Source organism: Camelus dromedarius, chromosome 9 (genome assembly GCF_036321535.1).
Source record: "Camelus dromedarius isolate mCamDro1 chromosome 9, mCamDro1.pat, whole genome shotgun sequence".
In the NCBI taxonomy this organism is placed as follows: domain Eukaryota; kingdom Metazoa; phylum Chordata; class Mammalia; order Artiodactyla; family Camelidae; genus Camelus; species Camelus dromedarius.
In genome coordinates, this window is record NC_087444.1 from 29,254,652 (window position 1) to 29,275,838 (window position 21,187).

Genomic DNA, 21,187 nt, shown 5'->3' on the forward strand with positions numbered 1-21,187 from the left:
ATGAATACCATATGGATGTCTGACTCATTAAATTCAAAACACTTTCAAGAAAAGGATTACAGTAGGCTCGCCATCTTGGAAATTACACAGCAGAAGGAATGCATGTTACTGGATTTGATTTAGCAAAAAACTGAATTACTGTGAGCATCTGTGGTAGAAAAAAGACCGGAAGGAAGCACACCAAAGTGCTAACAACGTTATCCATCTCTGGAATGTCGACTTGCAGTTTATTTTCTCCTTATGTTTTTGGTTAATTTCCTATAATAAGCGTGTCTCTCTTTTACCATAAGAAACAAGGGGTTTTGGTGGTTGGGTTTTAGAAAGCTCATTCGTCGTACATGATACATATACAGGCCTGAACCGTGGATCCAGGACTCGTCCTATTCGATTACATGGTGACCCCCACAGAGCTTTATGGGGGATTTCTGTGCTTAGGAAATCCACTGGATTGTGGCCAACGTAATTCATTAGGCAAAGAGTGCTGGCTTTCTTGCCAGGATGAGAGCTGCCATCTGTTCCACAGAAGTTTATATTTGTTCGATTTTTCAAAGGTGTCCATGACTCCCAAAAGTACCAAAACATACTTGAACTGTAAGGCGCTTACCCATGCAAAATGCAAAGACCAAACAGCAAAAGTCACACTCCCACATCTTTTACCGTATTTCCCAGGGGATGTCCAGGTCACGACATCCTGACCTAGGAAGGTTTCTAAGTGAAATGCCTTTTGAAACCTAGACCACATGTCTTCACTTTCTCCTAACAGGAAGCTCCAATGACAGGCTTCCCAAATGTCCCAAACTTCCCTTGTCCTGAAGGACTTTCTAGACCCTGCCTCCTCCTAGCACATCTCACTTGAACCACTACAGCCAGTATCCTTAAAGAGGACCCAAGGGGTTCTTAATTGTGTCTGATCAAGGAATGCTTTCAAATACTAGAACTTTGGGACAGATTCGTTACTGAAAAGACTCCGTCAAACACTAGATCCAACAATTTGTTAATAATTACAGTGCGCATCATGACTGCTCACGCCTGAAAGAGGCCCCAAGCATCTGGGCTTTGCACACAAATCACTTCTACTCTGAGCCATTTGAGCCATTTGAGACCTTGATCTCACATGCCCACAGGGTGAGGATATCACTGATGCTGCCGCAGTGTCCGCGCGCTCTTGTAACCAAGGTAACCAAGGCAACCCATCAAAATTTGGTGACCTACCTGGGAAGGGTTCCTGGCACAAATGGCACGGTGAGGCACATGATTTGAGAACCACCATGCAACTTAAAGCATTTCTTACGGCCAAAGTGCTGTATACTATAGGACAATGACTTTTAGGACCCTCATTGAAAACAAATAAGCCTGGAGAATAACCACCGAATAAAAGATTGGAACTGGCTGCTCAACCTGCCAGGACTAAAAAGAAGAGATTGTTTGCTGGCGGCATACACCGTCCTTACCTCCTCCAGGGCCCACAGGGAGTCCACCACGGGCTTGATCTTCTTCTGGGTGTAAAGCCCAATGAGTTTGTCCACCACTCGTTGAATGAGGCCAGCACGGCCCTGCTTGAAGAGCAGATTTAAAAGGGAAAACCCAGCGATGACTTTGTTCTCTTCATAGAGCTTGATGGGGTTCACTTTCTCGACCTGCCACCACTGGAAGGAGAGAAGGTGCAGGTTACAAGGAATCAGTGCAGGGCCACGTTTGCAGCATTGCAGGGAGAGAACGGGGCTACAGTTGGGTGGATGCCAGATTGCCAGCTGGCAGCTCCTTTTGGTGTATTTTCCTAAGCGTCTGTTTGGCTGAGTGTTGCTAGGAGTGCACAGTGATGCTTCTAAGAAGAGCTCAGGGTCCAGGTGGGGGAGAGCCCTTTACTAAAACGACTGCTAAGCCATGTGTGATTGGAACGTGAAGGCATAAGGTTATGATCATGAGACCGGGAGTTGAATCCTGGCTCTACGGTTTGTTCCCTATTATTCTCTGTGCTTCATTACTCTTGGAGACATACAGTAGTAGGACATTGCGTCCAGGGTTTCCTGGGAGAGTTTAGTGTCAAGCACTCGGCTTGGCGAAGAGTTGTGGTGATAATGGGGCTGGTGAAGGCAGCAGAGGGGTAGAGAAATTTACCAAGGGACAGGGATGCAGTGGGAGTGATGACTCTGACTGCAGGCGTGGCTTTCCTGGGGGAGGAGCGGCACGACTGGAGAGGTGGGTGGGAATGCATCAGATGAGAAAGAGTGAGGAAGCGTAATATAGGAAGAACGAACAGCATGATGGAGCAGTGAAGCCGCAGTGCTGGTACTAAGTCTGTGGTTCTCAACTGTGGGTTCTTCCCCCACTCACAGGACACTTGGTCGTGTTTGGGGATGCTCTGTGTTGTGATCACTGAAGAGGGAGAATCAGCTGGCATCTAGTGGGAAGAAGCCAGAGATGCCACTAAAATCCTGCAGTGCACAGGAGAGGCCCTCGAAACAGAATTCCCCAGCTTGAAGTGTCACTAGCACTCAAGTCCTGAGTGTGATACATACACCTGGCAGATATGGCTGCCCGACTTCCCGTCTCTCGTCTCCCGCTCCAGACATGCATATAAGTAGCTAGTCCATTAACCAACTCCAGAAATGGTTATGCACCTGCTTTCTTCTGAGTTCATTGTGTTTGCTTTGGTGCTGGTTAGAATTTGGAAATTCAGAGTTCCTGTCTCTAGAGGGTTCTAAGAGATTAAAATGGTTGATAGTTTAATGTAGAAGGCAAAGAGGAATGTGCTGGCTACTTAGAAACATTTATCATATTTATGTTATCAGTGTGTTTCCTTTATATCTGGCCTCCTTCCAGGATTGAGGGAGCTCAGAAAAGTAAAATGTCTTGATTTTTTTTTAAGTGGGGAAACCATATTGTTGGAAAATAAGTGTGAGAAAGGTTGAAAACAGGGATACATTCCATGCACTATATATATATATATATATATTTTTTTTTTTTTACCAAAATACGTTCCCCAAGGGTCGGGGGGCCGGCGATAGGAGAGATGGATTTGGCCATGAGCTGTTTCACAAAAGCTAAGGGAGAGAAATGATTAATAACTTGATTCAGAGTGTACTTGCAGTGCTTCCCCAAGTGTTTGTGAAATGAATGCTTGCTGAATCTACAGTTGCTGCCTAGTTGTGGCTGAGTTCTAGAGCTGAACACCTGGTTTTGAATCCCAGTTCTACCACTTACAAGCTGTGTACCTTTAGGCAAATCACTTAAACTTTCTGTGTTCAGTTTCCCTACTGTACCCCATGGGGTCGTCATGAGGAATAAATGTGTAAATTCGTACAAAGTGCTTAGCTCTATCAATACAAAATACTTTGATCACCTTAAGTTGGAAGGGATGTTCTGGATTTAATGAGTAAGAAGAGCTCTGAATTTGCTCTCTAAATGTTGACTTCATCTGTTAATATCATCATCGTCATGATCTAAAAGCAAATGGCATGTGAACGCAGGGGTTTTCGTGGGAACATCATTAAAATGGCTGAGTGAGTAATTCCTGTTATGATTCCAAATATGCCTTTAATCTCTAAGCCTCTCTCCAATGTATAGAAGAAAATCCCTTTCTAGAACCTTCCAGAATAAAGTCATCATTCCACTCCTCAGCAGGCCCTGCCTTCAATTTGCTTCTAACTGACCAACTAATATTGCACCCGGCATCTGAAAGGAAGCAATCTTCATTCTTGACCTCCAACTATAAAGCACCCTGGTAATTGGCACCCTTGCTTTGGGCAAGAGAATCTTACCCACCACCACCCACCATCCTGGCTGTTTTTAAGAGTGCCTTCGTTTGACCTGGGTGCACTGCACTTATTTCGTTAACGCTGTGTGTTGTGAGTGTGCATTTAGAGGAGAAAGGGAAAACACTTCTTACAATTGTATGTAATTTGAGACCAATCTGTTTCCCCACAGCAGGCTGTCAGCATCACATTAATTACATCCCCAGCAACAAAACAGCTGTGAGGGACACAAAGCCTGTCTTCAGGGGACACGCTCCAGGCAGCATCCTTCATTGGACTCCATTCTTGGTCCCGTTTATCCCATAGCTGTGATGATCCTTGACCTGAACTTTAAAGTTCCAGCGCAAACAAAAGCACTTTCATTCTAATCTCACAGGCAGGGTAGTACTAATCATTCCAGAATCAGGGAGTGTTTGGAGATGAAGCCTCTGGCCGCAGTGTTGGCACTTTGGGGGCATATGAATACCCCTTTCCATGGCTTCCCCAAGCACCCTATTCACAATGCCTCCACTCCATCCTGCTTTTCAGAGATTTTATGACGATTTATAATCATCTTAATATGTGTTACTAATTTCAGTTCGTCTCCCTTGTTAGAATGTAAATGTCTCAGGCCCCTCACATACGCCAGTCTCATTCGCTGTGGTACCCTGGTGTCTGGCATGATGCCACAGATAGTGCTCAGAGATGCTTGCAAAGGTACTGAATCCATCAGTGCCTCACTGGCTGCTTAGGAGGCTGAAGAGAGAGGACAAAGGCTAGCTCTGATGAGACGCAGTGACCCCCTATTGTGGGGAGAGGGGTCAAAATGGAAGTTCAAGCCCAGATGAGTTTAATTCTAGCAAGCGTGGCCCTAGGTGGGAATGTGGCCGGAGTAGGTTTGTGGTGGGGTGAATGAGTAGAGATGCGACTTCTCAATTGCAGACAAAATAACTACTGTATGCAGAGCATGAGTATCTGAGTGTCTGTGGCTTCACAGACTTGCCCATGTCTACAGATCACCCCGCGAGCTGGCCATTTGTGTCTCTAATTCGGTAGGATGGGGATACAGAGAAATCTTAAGCAGCCCTAGAGGCTTGGTCAGAAAGTGGCCAGACTGAAAAGATGGTCTCTCCATGGACCAAATAAAATGCATTAATGCTAAATTTATTTCTGACCAATGATTAGAAGCACCAACACTTAAGCAATCTCTGCTGAAACCAAAATAAAGCTTTCTGGAGTTTCTCTGGCACTCCCACCTCCACTTCATTTAGAGAGAAGCAGCCTATGTCACAGTCTTATGCAGATGTAGTGGGGATGCAGGTTTTCTGGAAGATAAATGAGGCAGGTGAAGGATGAACAAGTCTCAGGTTATCAGATCCACAGGCTTAGATGGAAGAACTTGCAACATGCCAAACACTGCACCATCAGAGAACATTAGACGTGCACAGATACTTACTGATTTTGCAAAGCTAAAGAAGCTCTTGGTCTCTCCGGTCACCATGTTGGATGAACCTGCAAATGGAAGATTCCCAAATCAAGCTATTGCTAGTGAAAATCACCTTCTCTTGGTACACATGGAAGATTGGCAGTTGTTTGGCCCAGAACTGTCAGGAGCTTGAAAAGAAATTTAATTCAGCCCTGGAAAAAGGAGGGCAATGGAGGGGGTGGTTGGTGTCAAGTTGACTTAAAGTTAACTAAGTGCCACTGGCTCAGAGAGGAAGTAACATTTCTCAAGGTGACCATTTCATCACTTTGGAAAGTTGGTCATGTGGCAAAAATGTGATTTAAGCCAACATTCTAATAAAATAATGAGTTGCTCAAATGTCTCATTGGTTCTGTTCTTTGAGCTGGAGAAGGGATTCGTACGTGAGCTTGTTTTATTGTTTGAATTTGATTCCTCGGCAAGTGAGGGGCTTGGAACTCTGACCTTGGCTGGGCATTTAAGTCGTGGAGAGGTGGGGCTAAGCTAGCATTTAGATGGATGGAAAAAATGGGGTACAGAGGAGCAGAAGAGGAGGAAAAGATGTTCAGATGCCATGGAAATGGTATGCCCTTGTGTTGGCTCCAAAGAGGTCTGCACAAGAGGGTGGAAACCACTTGAGACCAGCGATACAAGAGACTGAGCTTTGCTAATCAGAACAAGCAGTATCTAGAGGGAGGTGGAAGTGGGAAAGATGTCTAAGATGCTCTTACAGAGAGAAAAGACCCCTTTCTGGGCTCCTGGGTTAGGGCACGGTGAGAGGTGCTATACCATATGGTGCCTTTCCAACGACTTTTCTGCCTTGTCCCCAAAGATTTGGGAGCAACTTCCCCTCAGAGAACTGTTATTTAATGGAAAAAGCAATGGCTATTTTAAACTTAATTATTTGGCCTGGGTACACTAGTAGCCAGTTAATCATTGCTCCTACCTTTATAGGGCGACTACCACTAGGCACCACGGTACTAGGCTTTGATTACTTAGCAATCAAGTAATCAGTGTAATGAATTAGATACTTGTGATAAGACTGAGCTGTATTATGTCAAAACGACATCGTGGATCTGGGGCTAAAATAGAACCAGTAAGTAAGAAAGAGGGAATAAAATGTTCATCTGCATTTGACTCCTTTGTTAGTCATATCCAGTATCCCTGTGTTGTCTCTTGACGTTTGTAACTTCTCTTATCAGTGGTAATAATTTTAAAATTATGCACCTGCCCCCAAAGACTTTCAAATATGTGGCCACTAGTGACACTGCCTGAATACTCCAACAATGAAAGCTTATTGCTTCTCTTTCTGTCATAAGGATCTGATGACAACAAAAAGATGCTTGAATATTTATATATACCTCTCAAATAACCCTTTTATAAGCTTCTAAGCTAACAGCAGGGAAATCAGTTTTTTCTGAGTTGTACAGAATTAAGGCTCAAGTTTGTTTTCCTTTCGTGTGACAGAGATGCCAGAAATCTCAAATGTCGAATAACCCCAATATCGTTTGGCGTTGGAACGTGACATCTGGCTTCAGATATGCTTCTTGGACTTTGTGGAGACTCATGTTTAGATTGGTTTGCATTCCTATGACAGGCAGAAGAAGAAAGTGAGGAGGCTCTGGGGTCTCATCCTGCTGAGAAAATCTGCTCCTGATGTCTGTCATAAGCCCCTCCAAACCCAAGAGCATCAAAGTGGACGTGGAAGCAGACAGGGGCTCCTCCGCCCAGGGCTTCTGTCTTGGTTGGGACATACAGGAGTAGTTTACAAGACAGAAAATGTGCACCTTGCAACTTCATCTCCCAGAGTGAAGAGCCTCCCTGTTAAAACCCTGGCACCCTAGCCACTCCCCTCCATCCTCCTGTGGGGCCTTCATTCCTTCATTTTTGGAACTTCCTTTGACACTATTAGTATATCCCACCTGTGCACCTTCTGTGGGTCAAGTCCTGTCCCATCATTATATTGGCTTGGCCTTGCTTGATTTTTTTTATTTTTAGGATGAGACATGCTCATGGGAGTCTAGGGCAGTAGGCACGTGTGTTACTTTTAAAACTGAAAACAATGACAATAGCAACATTATAGGAAACATTGAAAATAACCCTTATCTCTTATCCAACATATCAACACATCTCATTTTTCAGAGCCTTTGTAAGCTCTCTGTCACTGATCAATATCCTCCACTTCTGTTTGTCACTCACCATATAAAATGTAGGTTCCCAGTGGTTTGAGAAGGCTGAGACCTTTTCCAGTGTTGTCCCCACAGAGGCAATCCAAAACAATGTCCACTCCTTCAGCAGAGATTCTAAATGGTGAGAAGATAAAATAAAATACTGTAACTTGTCAGGGACCAAACTGTCAGTTCCTTCCCCTTCTTGTGTCTTATTGTTTACTCCCAGAATCGGGATCAAAGAGAGCTCTGGGAGTCACAATAAATAGGCCAGAAGCCAGGGAGGTCGATGTCTCCCCCTGAGTCCAACTCTAAGAATTTCACAAAGCTGGTGGTGCAGCTAAGAATCTGGCTGGTGGCTGATAACAGGAAGCAGCCCGAGATGGGAGAGCCAGCATGGAACCTCGCAGTCAGTTCCAGCTGCCTCGCTGAAAGATCTGTTTTCTGCCAAGTTTGTTCTCTTCTGTGGAAGTGCTTCTACTAACCAGCCCTCCTGGACCGTGAGGTCTTCCCTGTGAACTTCATTTCCCCATGATCCCTCCCCTTGCCTGCAGAATGCCTCCTGTGCTCAGGGACAGCCTCCCTAATGCGAGGCTGTGCACACCTTCCAGGACACCCCCGATGGCCCAGTCCTACTCCTCACTTCCTGCCTGATGCTCCTCGTATCCACAGTCTGCTTCTGGGTCCACATTCTCTCCTGCAAGCTGCCAATCACATCTCCTTGCATGAGCTGCTGGCCTTGGCCTGTTGCTCTATCCTCTAGACTCTGGTTCTGCAGAAATTCTGGGCCAGTCCACAGCAGCAGGTGACTGTAAGCTCTGCCCACTTCCCCATCCTCACCTCCCACTTAGCATTCCAGACAGTCTGACCTTCTAGCTATTCCTAAAGCTGTCGTACCTCAGGGCCTTTGCACCTGCTGTGATTGCTTCCTGAACAGCTTTTCCTTAGGCCTCTGTAGAGCTGGCTCCTCCTCAGCTTCAGGTCTCACTCCCGTGGGACCACCTCAGAGAAGCTGTAACTAACCTTGTCACCTGAAAAATGGCAGCCCCGTCCCTAAATTATCTCTATTTTAGCTCATTTTATGCTTTAGTGTCTATATAAGAGAAACAGGATTTCTTTTTAGTATCTATCATGGGCTATAATTATCATACCTATTTACTTTGTCACTGTCTCTTCTACCCAAAGATAAGTCCCATGAGACAGGGATTATGTGATCATGTTTGTGCTGCTTATTTTTGTACCCTCAGCTCTTCTCATCATGCATGACATAGCATTGACTTCAACAGATATTGATCAGTTGTATGAATGAATGATTAAAGGAATGAATAAGTGAATGAATGAAAGAGAATGAAGAAAGCATTCTGAGACCGGTATCCCACATCCTTATATGTGTGCTTCCTTCAAAAGAAACTCACATTTTCTAAGTTCTACTATATTCCAGGCATTTAATAGTTAACCTTCACCAGGAACCCATAAGGCAGATGTTACAGCTCCACTTTTTGGATAAAGAAGTGGAGGCTCACAGATGCAGTTCCTTGCCCAAGCTGATTTAGGAAACTAGTACAGCCAGACTTCAAACCTCAATCTGGCATAATGCCAAAGCCTTTTTAACCACTTTGAATTTAAGACTTAATAAATGTCCTAACCAGTATAATGATGGAAACCCTGGTTGAGCAAGCAGCTCTGGAAAGCACTCAGTGTAATTTCATCTTCAAAGAATTCAGGCTTAAATTTTGTCTTTCAAAATAACTATCCATGTATCCAGAGGAAGGCCAGGTTCTTCCAAACAGGCCAAGAGCTTTCTGTTTTCAAGCTGTTTTTCCCATCCTAGATCACAGGAGAGGCCCCAAGTTCAAGGTCCAAACATTGGCCCTTAATGTCCAGCCAGGGTGAGGACACTTCAGCTGTAGAAGTGAAACCTTTAAGCAAACATTATCCCTTTTGTGGCTAGCAACGTCCCTTCAGATAGAAGTTGTAAAACTGAAAAGCTCTCCATCCCACCTCCCATTCAGTCATTATAAGCCCAATCAATGGACTAGACTGAACTGAAAACTTTGTCTATTTAAAATGCTGCAGGCCCCACAAGGACCCTTGGGGAAGGTCGTCCCTCAGTCCTGCTCACATTGAAAAACACCTTTGCAGCATCTTTTAATAGTATAATCGTGAAAATCACAAAGCTAGGGAGCCCATAGCGCCTCCCCCCAATTTCTGGGGGTGTCTGCCTTGCCTGCGTGTGTATAATCATCATTACATGAAAGCAGAGAGGGTGAGGGCAGAGGGTTAAAGGCAACAGGTCTGATTTTGCTGTCTCCTGCTGTCATATCTCTGCAGACTTAAAAAGCAAATACAAACAGCCCCAGCTCAGAGATAGATTCTTTGGGCCAAACTGGGCAGCAAGATATTTAGGAACTGCTGACTGGAGATTTTAGTGTCTGTCCTTCCTCAGTCTCCCAGTTCCTTGTTCCCGTATGGAGAATGCTGCCTCCTTGCTTCCTGCCCACATGGATCGGTGAAGAATTTCTTTTGAGTGGTGATAGGTCCAAACAGAGCCATTACTTATTGGGAAACCCTTTGACCTTGTTGAGAACTTATCTCCCCTTTATTGGAACTTTCATTGCCAGTTGGATCCTTGGCTGTCCGCGCACTTCTCATTCTGAGAACTTGTCTGGACCGCTGCTTTAACCATCACCTCCAAGCTCGTGTCGGAGGGAGAGGTGATTTCAGGGAGCCTGGGGTACAGTGGCCTTCTTAGTAAAAGCTGACCATGGATGGCTCCACATGCTCTTAGCAATGCCACCTCCCGATCCTTTCTTGATCACTTTCTCTCTGTTCTGTCCTGGTGATGGAACCCTCATTAATTTCTACTAGGTCTCAGTTTGGGTTTTTTTTTTTATCTGTAAGATGAGGCATTTTTGTCTTGCCGGATGTACACACAACAGTCTAGTGAAAATGCTCATCAGAGCAAGAGGAGACCAACAAAGCCTGGTGCTGTTACCACCTTGCCCTGTGCCTGCTCACCTTGCCCAGGACTCACTCCCTACTCTTCTCTGTTGACTGAAATCGTTCCCACTCTTCAAGCACCCACTTTGGGACTGTCCACCTTGGCACCTTCTCTGGTCTTCCCCCTCTTTATTTTTTAAAGCCCTTGCAGTCAGATCCACACAATTCAAGGCTTCTGACCCTTCTTGGTATCAAGCATACTCTTCTCTCTCCTCCCAAGCAGAGATGGGGTAGGTGACATAAAGTTTAGGGCTGTATCATAAATATTTTTTCCCTCTTCCTTTTGTAACGTCTGGCTCTTGGCTGCATGCATGTTCAAAAGAAGCTTACTGACTGGTTTTTAAGAGAATTTTCATCTCAAGAAATTTGTTATTTTTTTTAGTTCATGACACAAAATACTGTGTTCAAAATACTGTGATCAAAAAAAGGAAAGAAAAATCACTCTGCATTCCACTCCTGTTGCCTGTTAGTGGGCGGGTTTTTTCCTTGTTCCTTTCATTTTATGTCCTGACGCGCCAAGAATTTATACAAAGCTGTGATCGCAATGTGGCTGGAATTCGACATTCTGCTTTTTTCACTCAATATGTTACCATGGGTATTTTTTCATTTTCCGCCAGAGTCTTCGTAATTATCATTTTTTTTAGGGGCTGCATAATACTCAAGTGCGTGGGTGGAGCATAATCTACCAAACGGTCTCCCTTCTGTTGATAAAGGGGGCTGGTTCTGAATTTTCGCTATTACGGACAATGCTGTAATTCACCCTGGCGGCATATGCTGAGCGCCGACAATGAAGCAGAAGCAGTGCTTGGCTCTACAACAGGCAATGTGGACCTGTTGCTTTTATCATCTCTTGGATGCTTTCCTGAGGGTAGGATTAGTGGGACAGAGTATAAACATACTTGCAGCTTCCTGTCATTTTCAGGCGAATCCCAGGATCTGTATTTAGAAACAGAAGGGACCAGTGGAGGTCATACTTGCAAGAAGGTGATGGGGAGGTGGGTCTCAGATGCTGTGATCATCTGCTCTTCTGACATCAGCAGACGTCACTGATTCTGGGGCTAAAGGCAGTGGGTCAAGGACAATCAGGACAAGGGACAGTGCAGCCACGCGGGAAATGGGGAAAGAGGCTCCCTGGTTATGGAAGGTCAGTTTTTCAAAAGAGCTGCCACCTTCTGGTCCCACTACTTCCCACAGCTTGAGACCACATCCTCCAGCTACACTGGTCTCCTTTCAGATTCTTGAATTGACCAAGTCTTTCCTGACCCCAGACCTTAGCACCTGCCATTCTCCTTGGTCTGAAATTTTCTTCCTTTGGCCAAAAATGCTCTTCCTTTGGCCAAATTCTCATCCCTCAGTTCTCAGCCCAAATCTCACTCTTTGATGGATGACGCCTGATTTCTCCATCTCCTGTGTTCACTAGCATTTTGTGTTTCTCCACCAGAGCAGATATCAAAAGTGTAAGTCAGGGAATTTTAAAAATATTTTTCTATCCCTTATTCCCCAACAAGACTCCAAGCTCAATGAAGACAGTGACTCTCAAGGTGGTTTTTGCTGGAGCTCCTGCTCTCACAGAATACCTGGCCCATCACAGACACTCAGTATTTATGAAGTGGGTCAGATCAGGGATAGAAGAAAGGATGCTTGCAAAAATATCACTTAAAAGGATAAAGCAAAGATTGCCAAAGGGACAGTGGTGGTTCATTTTTCAGACTGAAGCTTGAGAGATGAGAGTTAAAAGAAGGAAGAATACCTGAGGGTTATAAAAGTAGGCAGTCTGGAAGTCTTTAATGTGCCTGCAGTCTCTGGACAGCTGAGAAACAGGTGGTGATTTTCTTATATCTAGCTTTAAAACTCTCTGTTCACATCCCACAGGAAATACTGGGGCAACCTTAAATTATATGCAAATGTCCACATTCAAAATTTAAAAACATCTGCAAATTCAGACCATCACAAGACACTCCTTTCCAAGAGACTTCCCACGTTTCACCTAATCTGGTCTAAATTTATCAACTCAAACAACCAGATCTCCCATCCTTCAGCCCTTTGATTTTTTAATCTTAATCTGCAATTTGAAAAAAATTATTTCCTTCTTAAGATGCTAGCTGGATTCCTTTGTACCTTACAGTTTTGTGTTGGAGAATGAAAATACAGAAGTAATGGCTCTGGGACATCCCTGAATCCTCCCAGGGGCTGAGTGCAGCAGAGCCTGGAAATCAGCCTTGAACTCTGAGAATCAGCAGTGGGGTGAGACACACAAGTCATCTGAAAGTGTGGTGGCAGCTGGGTGTTCCATCTGTTGTCCTGGGTTGACGTACACATATATATGGCCACGATCAATGGCTTTAGCATCCCAGGTGGAATACGGATCAGGTTATAAGCCACTATCTCCCCAGGTGACTCCAGTGCCAGCAGACTGCTGTCCTTGTCTCCAGCCTCACACCTCCCATTCATTCTCTCCACACCACCAGTGACTGTTGACAGCCCAGAGCTGATCATGTCATTGTGTCACCACTTTGGTCCTTTGGTGGCTCTTGGTCACACCCAGTTTGGAGTCCACATTTCCCTGGGCTGTTAGGTGAATGAGTGAGAAATCAGCATCTTTGTGTTAGGGGAGTGTTACAGCAGTTCTCACAATTTAGCTCTGCAAGTTACTTAACTGCTCTGTTCCTCAGGTTTATCCTCTCCAGGATGGGGATAACAGTAAGGTTGTTGAGAGGATTAGATGAGTGAACACAGGTGAAGTAGTCAGCCCAGAGCTAGTAATCCTAAGCCTCCAGCACATGTTTGCTACTATGACTCTTATTAACCCTCCTCTAGAAGGATGCTCCTGTTCTCCTAGAGAAGAGGAAGGATTAGTGGGACAGAGGCTTCTTAGAGCGAACACCTTACCTTTTCACTTCCTGCACATAGTCTGCATTTCTGTCAAAGAGGTGGGTCACGGAGTCTTTGATGGCTTCATGTTTGAAGGTAGAAGCCGTCCCAAAGACAGTCACATTGGGGATGGTGGAACACAGCTGAGCCACAGCCTGGCCCTGGAAGTGAAATATAATAGACAAGTCACACAGGAGAGCAACCATCCGACAACCAGTCTGGCTGGGTGTAGAGCAGGAGCTCTCAGCCTTGTCACTATTGACCTTTCGTGGCTGGATTAGGTTCGTTGCAGGGCGCTGAACTGTGTGTTGAAAGATGTTTAGCAGCACTGCTGGCCTCCACCCACTACGTACCAGCAGCATACCCGCAGCTGTGATCACCGAAAATACCTCCAGACATTTCAAAATGTCCCCTGGGGAACACAATCCCTGTAGGTTGAGAACCATTGGTGTAGAGGAAAGCGATCCAGCAAAACCCCAGCGTGAAGACATAACAACTGTTATTTAACCACAAAGAGCCTCAGTTCCTCATTTATAAATTAGCACTAATAGTACTTACTCCCTAGGGATCTTGGAGGATGTCAGTTTGGATTCCCCAGAAGCAGGCCCTGAGGCAGGGATTTGAGAGTTAAGTCCTCTATATGATCACGGGGACTACAGGGGTATCAAGACAGAAACAGAAGGCAGCCAACAAAGGGTGTATTCTCAAGTCAGTATCCACCATGGTGACTAGGACTCAAACCCCCCAAGGAACTCCACAAACAAGTGTAGAATACACCTCAGAGTCATCCTGAGTGGTGAGGGAGCTGGAGTATTTATCCACCCAGTTTCCATCTGATACGGGTTGAGGGTTGTTTCTGCAGCAGTAAGTCTTGTGCACACCTGGCTGGTCCTTAGGGGCCAGGTGTGCTCCCACAGCTAATCAGAAGCCCTAAGTAATCATATTGAGTTGTGTGCAGACAAGGTAAGGTGTGACTGACAACATCCACTACAGGGTATGTTAAATGAGGCATGATGTAACACAGGCCCAGCATCTGGCACAAAACACGACACTTAATACTCTTAATCATCTGTACCCCTTACTGGCTTGTTATATCCAGAGCTGAGATGAGCAGGCATATAAAGAAAAAGCCAGTGCATGAGGTTGAAATATTAAATGATCTAAGAGAAATCACAAGCATAATTATGAATGGGGAATTTTCCCATGTTCTTTTTCAATATAGTCGGAAACTTAAGTCCTTGGACAAAATACCGTGACCATGTATATTCAGAAACCTTCCAGGAAAACCCACTTTGCTGGTAATTCAGCTGCATTCTAAAACCAAGCACTGTCTCTTTCCAGTGTTCTCTCTACCACCTTCAGGAGGCAGAAATTATTAGGGAGGGAAATTTTTCTACCCAAGGCATCTGTGATATTAATTATTGCCTCTCACTTTATTTATGTGTCTTTCTGTGGGTGGACTAAATCAGGTTGGCAGGTCATTTGTGGAAATGTGATTCTTCCCGACATTTGCAATTAAAGACAACATTGAGAGAATCAGAGAATGTCAGAGTTGATGGAAGATCATCCAGTTACCCACTCCTGACCATTGTTTTGTAGATGAATCTGGAAGAGGGAACTCTGAAAGGTTAAGGTGACCCAGTTCTTCAGAGGCAGACCTGAGATTCGAAGCAAGGACTTTCAGCTGCTGCCATGTTCTGTTCTGCCATGCTGTCTGCTTATTTTGACATTTCAAGCCAAGCAGACATTTAAGTTGCTGCCTAAAATAGACACATCACTGACATGCTCACTTGGAGGTCAACATTTCAGAACATGGGCGTGAACCTGAGACTTCAGACAGGCTGTGGTTTTCTATTCTAAGAATTGCTTGAGTATTTGGTTAATTTTTTTAGCTCCTGATTTTAGAGAATCAAAAAGGAACTATCCTTCCTGGTGAGTGTAAATATCAGTAGCCAGTGTGCCACGATCCTCTGAAATTCAACAGGGCTTGAGCTAGCCTTGCCTGTGCTGGGGCGGGAGCTTAGGACTATTTCCAATAGTCCCTTTCTCCCTCGATCCTTAAGCAAATGTGACATTTATCCACTCAACTCTTTTTCGTATTCCTACTATGTGCTAGCTAGTCACACTGTGCTATAAATGCTGGAGTGTTAGAAATGATTGATACATCTTAATCTCTTATCTCTAGTCCCACCAAGTTCCAGACTTGTGTATCAAACTACCATTTTGGTGTCTGTCTTTACCTGGCTATCTAGAAACAACCCATCAAATTCAACTGATCCAAAACATAACTCATGGCTATCTCCAAACGAGTCACTCCTTACATTCATTTACTAAAGCTGTTGTAACAAAGGACCATGGACTGGGTGGCTCACACAACAGAAATTTATTGTTTCACAGTTCTGGAAGCTAGAGGTCTGAAATCCAGGGCACGGCAGGGTGGGCTCCCCCTGATGTCTGTGAGGGCGGGATCTGATGCAGGCTTCTCTCCTTGGCTTTTAGACAGTGGTCTTCTCCCTGGCCTTCCCTCTATGCCAATCTCTGCCCAAATGTCCCCTTCTTAGAAGGACAGCAGTCATACTGGATTAGGGCTCACCCTCATGACCTCATTTTAACTTGATGACTTCTGTGAAGACCCTGCCTCCAGATAAGGGTACATTCTGAGATCCAGGGGTGAAGGACTTCAACACAGGAATTGGACAAGGGTCGGGGAACACGATTCAATCCATATCACTCCTCTGACTACGTTTCCTACCTCAGTGTATGGAATCGCACTGTTCACCCATCACTAAAGCCAAGAATCTGGGGGTCAGCCTGGACCCCTCTCCCTCCCATCCGATTGGTCAGCAAGTATGCTGTTTCCATTCAGCATCTCTTATGACTGTCACTTCTTCCCCTGGGTTATGACAGCATTCTTCTAACCAGCCTGGCTGTTTCCATGTGTACATCACACTGTGGGCAGAGTGATTTTTCTCCAACACAACAATGAGCATTTGACTGCGTGTTTCAAAGCTTCCCAAGGCCTATGGTGGCCTTCAGAATGAAACATAAGTCCTTTATCACACAAGGCCAGCCCTCTGGGATTTGACCCAGTCTACCTCACTAATGTGAGTTCCCTTCACTTTCCCAACAGCCCCCCACAACTACACAACAGACAAGTCGTCACTGATACTCGCTGTGACCCTCATCCCATGGTGTTCTCAGAATGAGCCTTCTTTTCCCCACGAAGGAGCTGAGGTTTACGGCGGTTAGATGCCTGGTCCACGGCCACTAGGGTGCGATGTGGCAGAACTTGGTCTACTTAGCAGCTGAGCAACCTTGAGTAACAAATCAATTCCTCTGGTCACGTGTCTTAATATGCCTTGTGTATAATACTACATAAACTCGAAGATTGCTGTGGGATTATATGACATTAACACGTCCAAGGGCTTAGAGTAGTGAATGGTCAGTGAATATTTGCTCTCGTGACTACTGTGATTCCTATCACTATTTTTCTTGGTATTTTTATCATTATATCAGCAGTGGGAGCATATCCGTTCTCCACTCCCCTGAACGTATCATGCTATTTCACATCTGTGCTGATTTTCCCACATGCTTTCCCCTACCTCTCATGCCTGGCCTTCCACTCTCTTCTTCAGATCCCATCCACTCCCCCTGAGGCACCTCCAACCCTTGATCTAGAAATCCTTCCCAGTGGCCCAGGCAGAGTCACTTGCCTATTTTTGGGCCACTGTTGACCTTCCTCCAGGATAGTGGTCACCATGGCCTTCTGTGGCTGCTCCTTGACCCATGTGTGAGCTTTATGGGGTCAGGGATGGCTCCTCTTTTGGCTCCATCCCCCAGTGCCCAGGGCAGAGCCTGGCACAGCACAAGTGTTTGTTGAATGGATGCATGAGGAACTAGAGGGGGCTGATGTCATGGGGAAGCACCCCACCCCCATCATTTTCCAGATTTCTGTTCTTGAGCTTTGCAGAGTGGGAATAAAACATAGATTTAATTAGCATATCTAGTCTCTGCCCCAAGCAGAACTTTATCATTTTCATTTTAAAGAGAAAGATACATGTGGTAGTAAAATGAAGTGATATAAGTAGCTTATACATGTATGTTCTTACATAATATATGTAGTATATGAGCAATGTATGTAGTATGTAATACATAAATATAGTATAGAATATAATTACAGTTGGCCCTCCATATCCGTGGATTCTGCATCCATGGATTCAGCCAACTGCCATTCTAAAACATTCAGGAAAACATTCCAGAAAGTTCCATAAAGCAAAACTAGAATTTGCTGCAGGTTGGCAACTATTTACATAGAATTTACATTGTATTAGTTATTACAAGTAATCTTGAGATGATTTAAGGTGTACGGGAGGATATGCATAGCTTATATGCAAACATGAGACCATTTTATACGAGACTTGAACATCCTTGGATTTTGGTAACTGCTGGGGGAGGGAGGCAGTCCTGGACCCAATCCCCTGTGAATACTGAGGGATGACTGTATATATAATTAGAACAATCTATAATTAGCATTATAGGTATATGTGTATAATTAGTATTAGATATACATCTAGAATTAATAATGTCTAGTACATAATATTCCATTTATAATATATAATTAGTATAATAATAAAATAATATGGTTATTATATGTGCATATATATGTGCACAAATAATTAACATAATACATGAGTAGTATATGTGATTTATCATAATTTATATTATTTATGAATAATGGTCAGTGGTAAACACAAGTTCAGGGCACATCCATTCTAAGGACTCCCACCCGCTCTTTTAGCTCTATTAATTCACTCACACAGTGAGAAGCCCTTGCAAGATCCTCAGTGATTTTCTAGAGTACATAATGCTCAGGATTCTGTATTTAAGCAGAAAAGCGCTCTCCCTCCCATTTACAGAAAACTGGTATCCTCCCTCCTCCAACTGAATGAGAGATCAGCACCTCATTTACCCTCGTTTCTCCCACATGCCTGGCAAATAGCACGGACTCAATAAACATTTGTGGAAGATGGAGCGAATTTTCAGTGAAAAGGATTCTGCAGTTTACCCGTAGGTCCCAGAATGTAAGATGAACAAGACAGTCGGTCTCCCAGCAACAGCAGTAAATGGAGATTTGCACGCACTTGTTTTCAATTGATTTTTCCCTTCCCTTTTTAGAATGTAAGAGCCTCTGCCTCTCTTCTCTGTGGCTGATATTTCAGCCGTAACAGCCCCTGTATGTCCTTTCCTCTCGCTGTGTGCCAGACAAGTCCGTGCTGAAGTGCTTTGTGAAACCCTTCAACCATTTTTAAAGGACATTTTTTGGTTTCTTTTTTATACCAGAAAATGGGGATTCAGAGAGGGAAAGGAACTTGTCCAAGGTTACACAGCTTATAAGTTATTCGGGTGGCCCTGACTTCACGGCCACTCTGCTATGAGTCATCGTATCCATCCAGCTAAGCACCCTAGTTGCTGACATGGAAATCTTACAGAAAACTGTGGGTCTTTGACATCTTTCTGGCAGCCTTCATTGATCCACTCTGGACAGCTTTGTCTCAGGTTTATATGGGTGAACAGACTTCAGCCAGCTCAGCCCCAGTTTCAGGGCTGCTGGGGTCCCCTCAGACAGAGCATAGACAGTGGGAAGTCAAGGGCCAGTAGTTACAAGGGAGCTGTTTGGACATCCTTGAAATCTTCATCTCCACAGACTGGCAATTCAAAGTATGATTCTATTCCAGAAAACCTGGGCATAGTAGACAGACGATTAGAGAAGATGTATCTCGTAAAAGGCTTAGTACACTGTCTCAGTGCTCATTGAACGGCAGTTTTTAACTCTAACTGCCCTGGAATTTGGACTGAGTCTGGTCAAAATTCTGGTTACCCATTAAATGGGAATGTAGGATAGATGCTCCTGTCCAAGCACTGAGATTCAGGATTCAGCCTCAGAGACCCAAGTAAGTCTGAGACAAAGAATGAGCAGCTTAAAAGGGCCTCTGTGATGCAGATACTACCAACTTCCTCAGCCTTGTTTCTTATATACCAGAACCCTAGCTTTGACAGTATGGTAAAATGCTGTGTCCTTCCTAAGGGCTGCCCTTCTCTCACCACAGGACCTTTGCACACACAGTTTCCATGGCCTGCCATCCTTTCCCCTGTCTTTTCTCCTGGTTGACTGCCAGTCATCCTTTTAATCTCAGCCTCTCTGTCACTTCATTGGCATTTGTTTCATCATGATAGGACTACCTCATGAGTGCTTCTAATAGATTAGACACTGTGAGAGATGCTGGAAAGATAAAGATGAACAAGTTATAAATAGTCCCTGTCATCTTGGAGTTTGCATTCCCCTAAAGGCAACAAATATTAATCAAATAATTTACCAATGAAAGTATAGTTATACGCTTAAACCAATAGGGTGAAAACGCCAGTTCCAACCACTGAACCACTGGGATAAGACCACGTTGGTGCACTGCAGTCTTGCAAACGTACGGAAAATGAGAGGCGTGCACTCAAGTGTGTGTGGACACATGGGGGGACAGACTAGATGAAATGGGAACTTGGACTTGACGATCCCTGTGGTCTCTCCAGTTCCATGATTTCTAGGTCACACTGACTTGCTCTTAGCTGGTCTGAAGAAAATCTGTTTGAAGACACCTCCCAAAGAGAATGAAAGTTTACTCATTACCCTAAATGCGGTGAAAAATGGAATTTTCTATCGCTAACTTGACCATTTCCGAGATCGCTTATGAGGGAGAATTAGGTTTATCTCTTCCAAAAGTGGTTTTCGCTTTTAAACAGCTCCTGGAAACCACAGACCATTCATGTGGTCCAAGAATGGGAAAGAGTGAGCTTGGGGTGGACCGAGAAAACACAGGGAGGAAATGCTGCGGTGAGATTGTTTTCTTCCAAAGAACAGTCAGTTGACCTTTTCATCTTCATCGATTCAGAGAGGTGCTTGGATAAGGAAAGGTAAACGAATGTTATCGCAAAATCTCGCACACTGGATCCTTGAGCCCTCCTTACGCTTTTCATATGACAATACGACCTCCCACGCTGGAATTCAGACACAGGTTGAGAAACTTTTTTTCCCCCCAGATCAAAGCTGTCAATTGCTAGCTCAACTATTCAGTTGACTCAGTTGTAAGGAGAGGAAATTCACCTCCCACTGTGTGGGCTGTTCCATGTGACCCGCCATCCAAGGCAGCAAAGAACATTCTGTGTTCTCACCTGGTCTGCTCCAAGAATCAGTCAGTTTCTCTTTTTCTTTATCTTGTTTGTCACTGCGAAACTCTTGAACTACACATGACACTCCCCATTAATATGCATGTGCCGAGCATTTCAGCAATGAGATGCTTCAGGGGCACGTGGCCAAGGGAGGAGGGGGACAACGGAGGGGAAAAGTGGAGATCAGGACAGGCAGTTTTCAACTGCTGAAGGTATAAATATGGAAGTTTTTTTTTTTTTAAATCCCCAAAGACAGTCGACACTGTCTTTAGGAAGATTTGGTAGAGAACATCTTTTATCTGTTTATTTTTATCTTGTATATAGGGCAGTGCTTCTCAGGATACGGTGCCAGCACCAGCATTACATCAAGTTGTTAGAAATGTAAGTTCTCAGGCCCCACCCCAGACCTGCAGAATCAGAAACTCTGGGGGGTGAGGCCTGGCACGCTGAGTTTTAACAAGCCTTCCAGGAGATTCCAATGCAGCTGAAGTGGAGAACCACTGATGTAGCTTATCCTTAACTGCACCGCTCCACTCCACATGGTTCAGATGCTAAGGCCCCCAGGATGCTCGGAATATCTTCATATCAGATGTTTTATTTCAAACCAGGGTAGGGCCTGGTTATTAGCATGTACTTCATAAGTTCTCTGGGTAATTCGAATGCACAGCCCATGCTGAGATCCAGCACTCTGTAAAGTTTCCTTCATCTGAGTTACGGCATTGACCGTAATCCAT

At 44.6% G+C, this 21,187-nt stretch overlaps 1 protein-coding gene across 1 annotated transcript in view; it reads right to left on the bottom strand.

Annotated features, from left to right (window-relative positions):
• Positions 1-21,187, bottom strand: part of VAT1L (vesicle amine transport 1 like) — a 124,309-nt gene that overhangs the window by 49,327 nt on the left and 53,795 nt on the right. Inside the window, exons 4-7 of the mRNA XM_010983371.3 lie at positions 13,254-13,396; positions 7,396-7,499; positions 5,191-5,246; positions 1,452-1,646 (exon numbers count right to left, since the gene is read on the bottom strand). Of these exons, the coding sequence (XP_010981673.1) occupies positions 1,452-1,646; positions 5,191-5,246; positions 7,396-7,499; positions 13,254-13,396 (498 nt within the window). The remainder of the gene's footprint in view (positions 1-1,451; positions 1,647-5,190; positions 5,247-7,395; positions 7,500-13,253; positions 13,397-21,187) is intronic.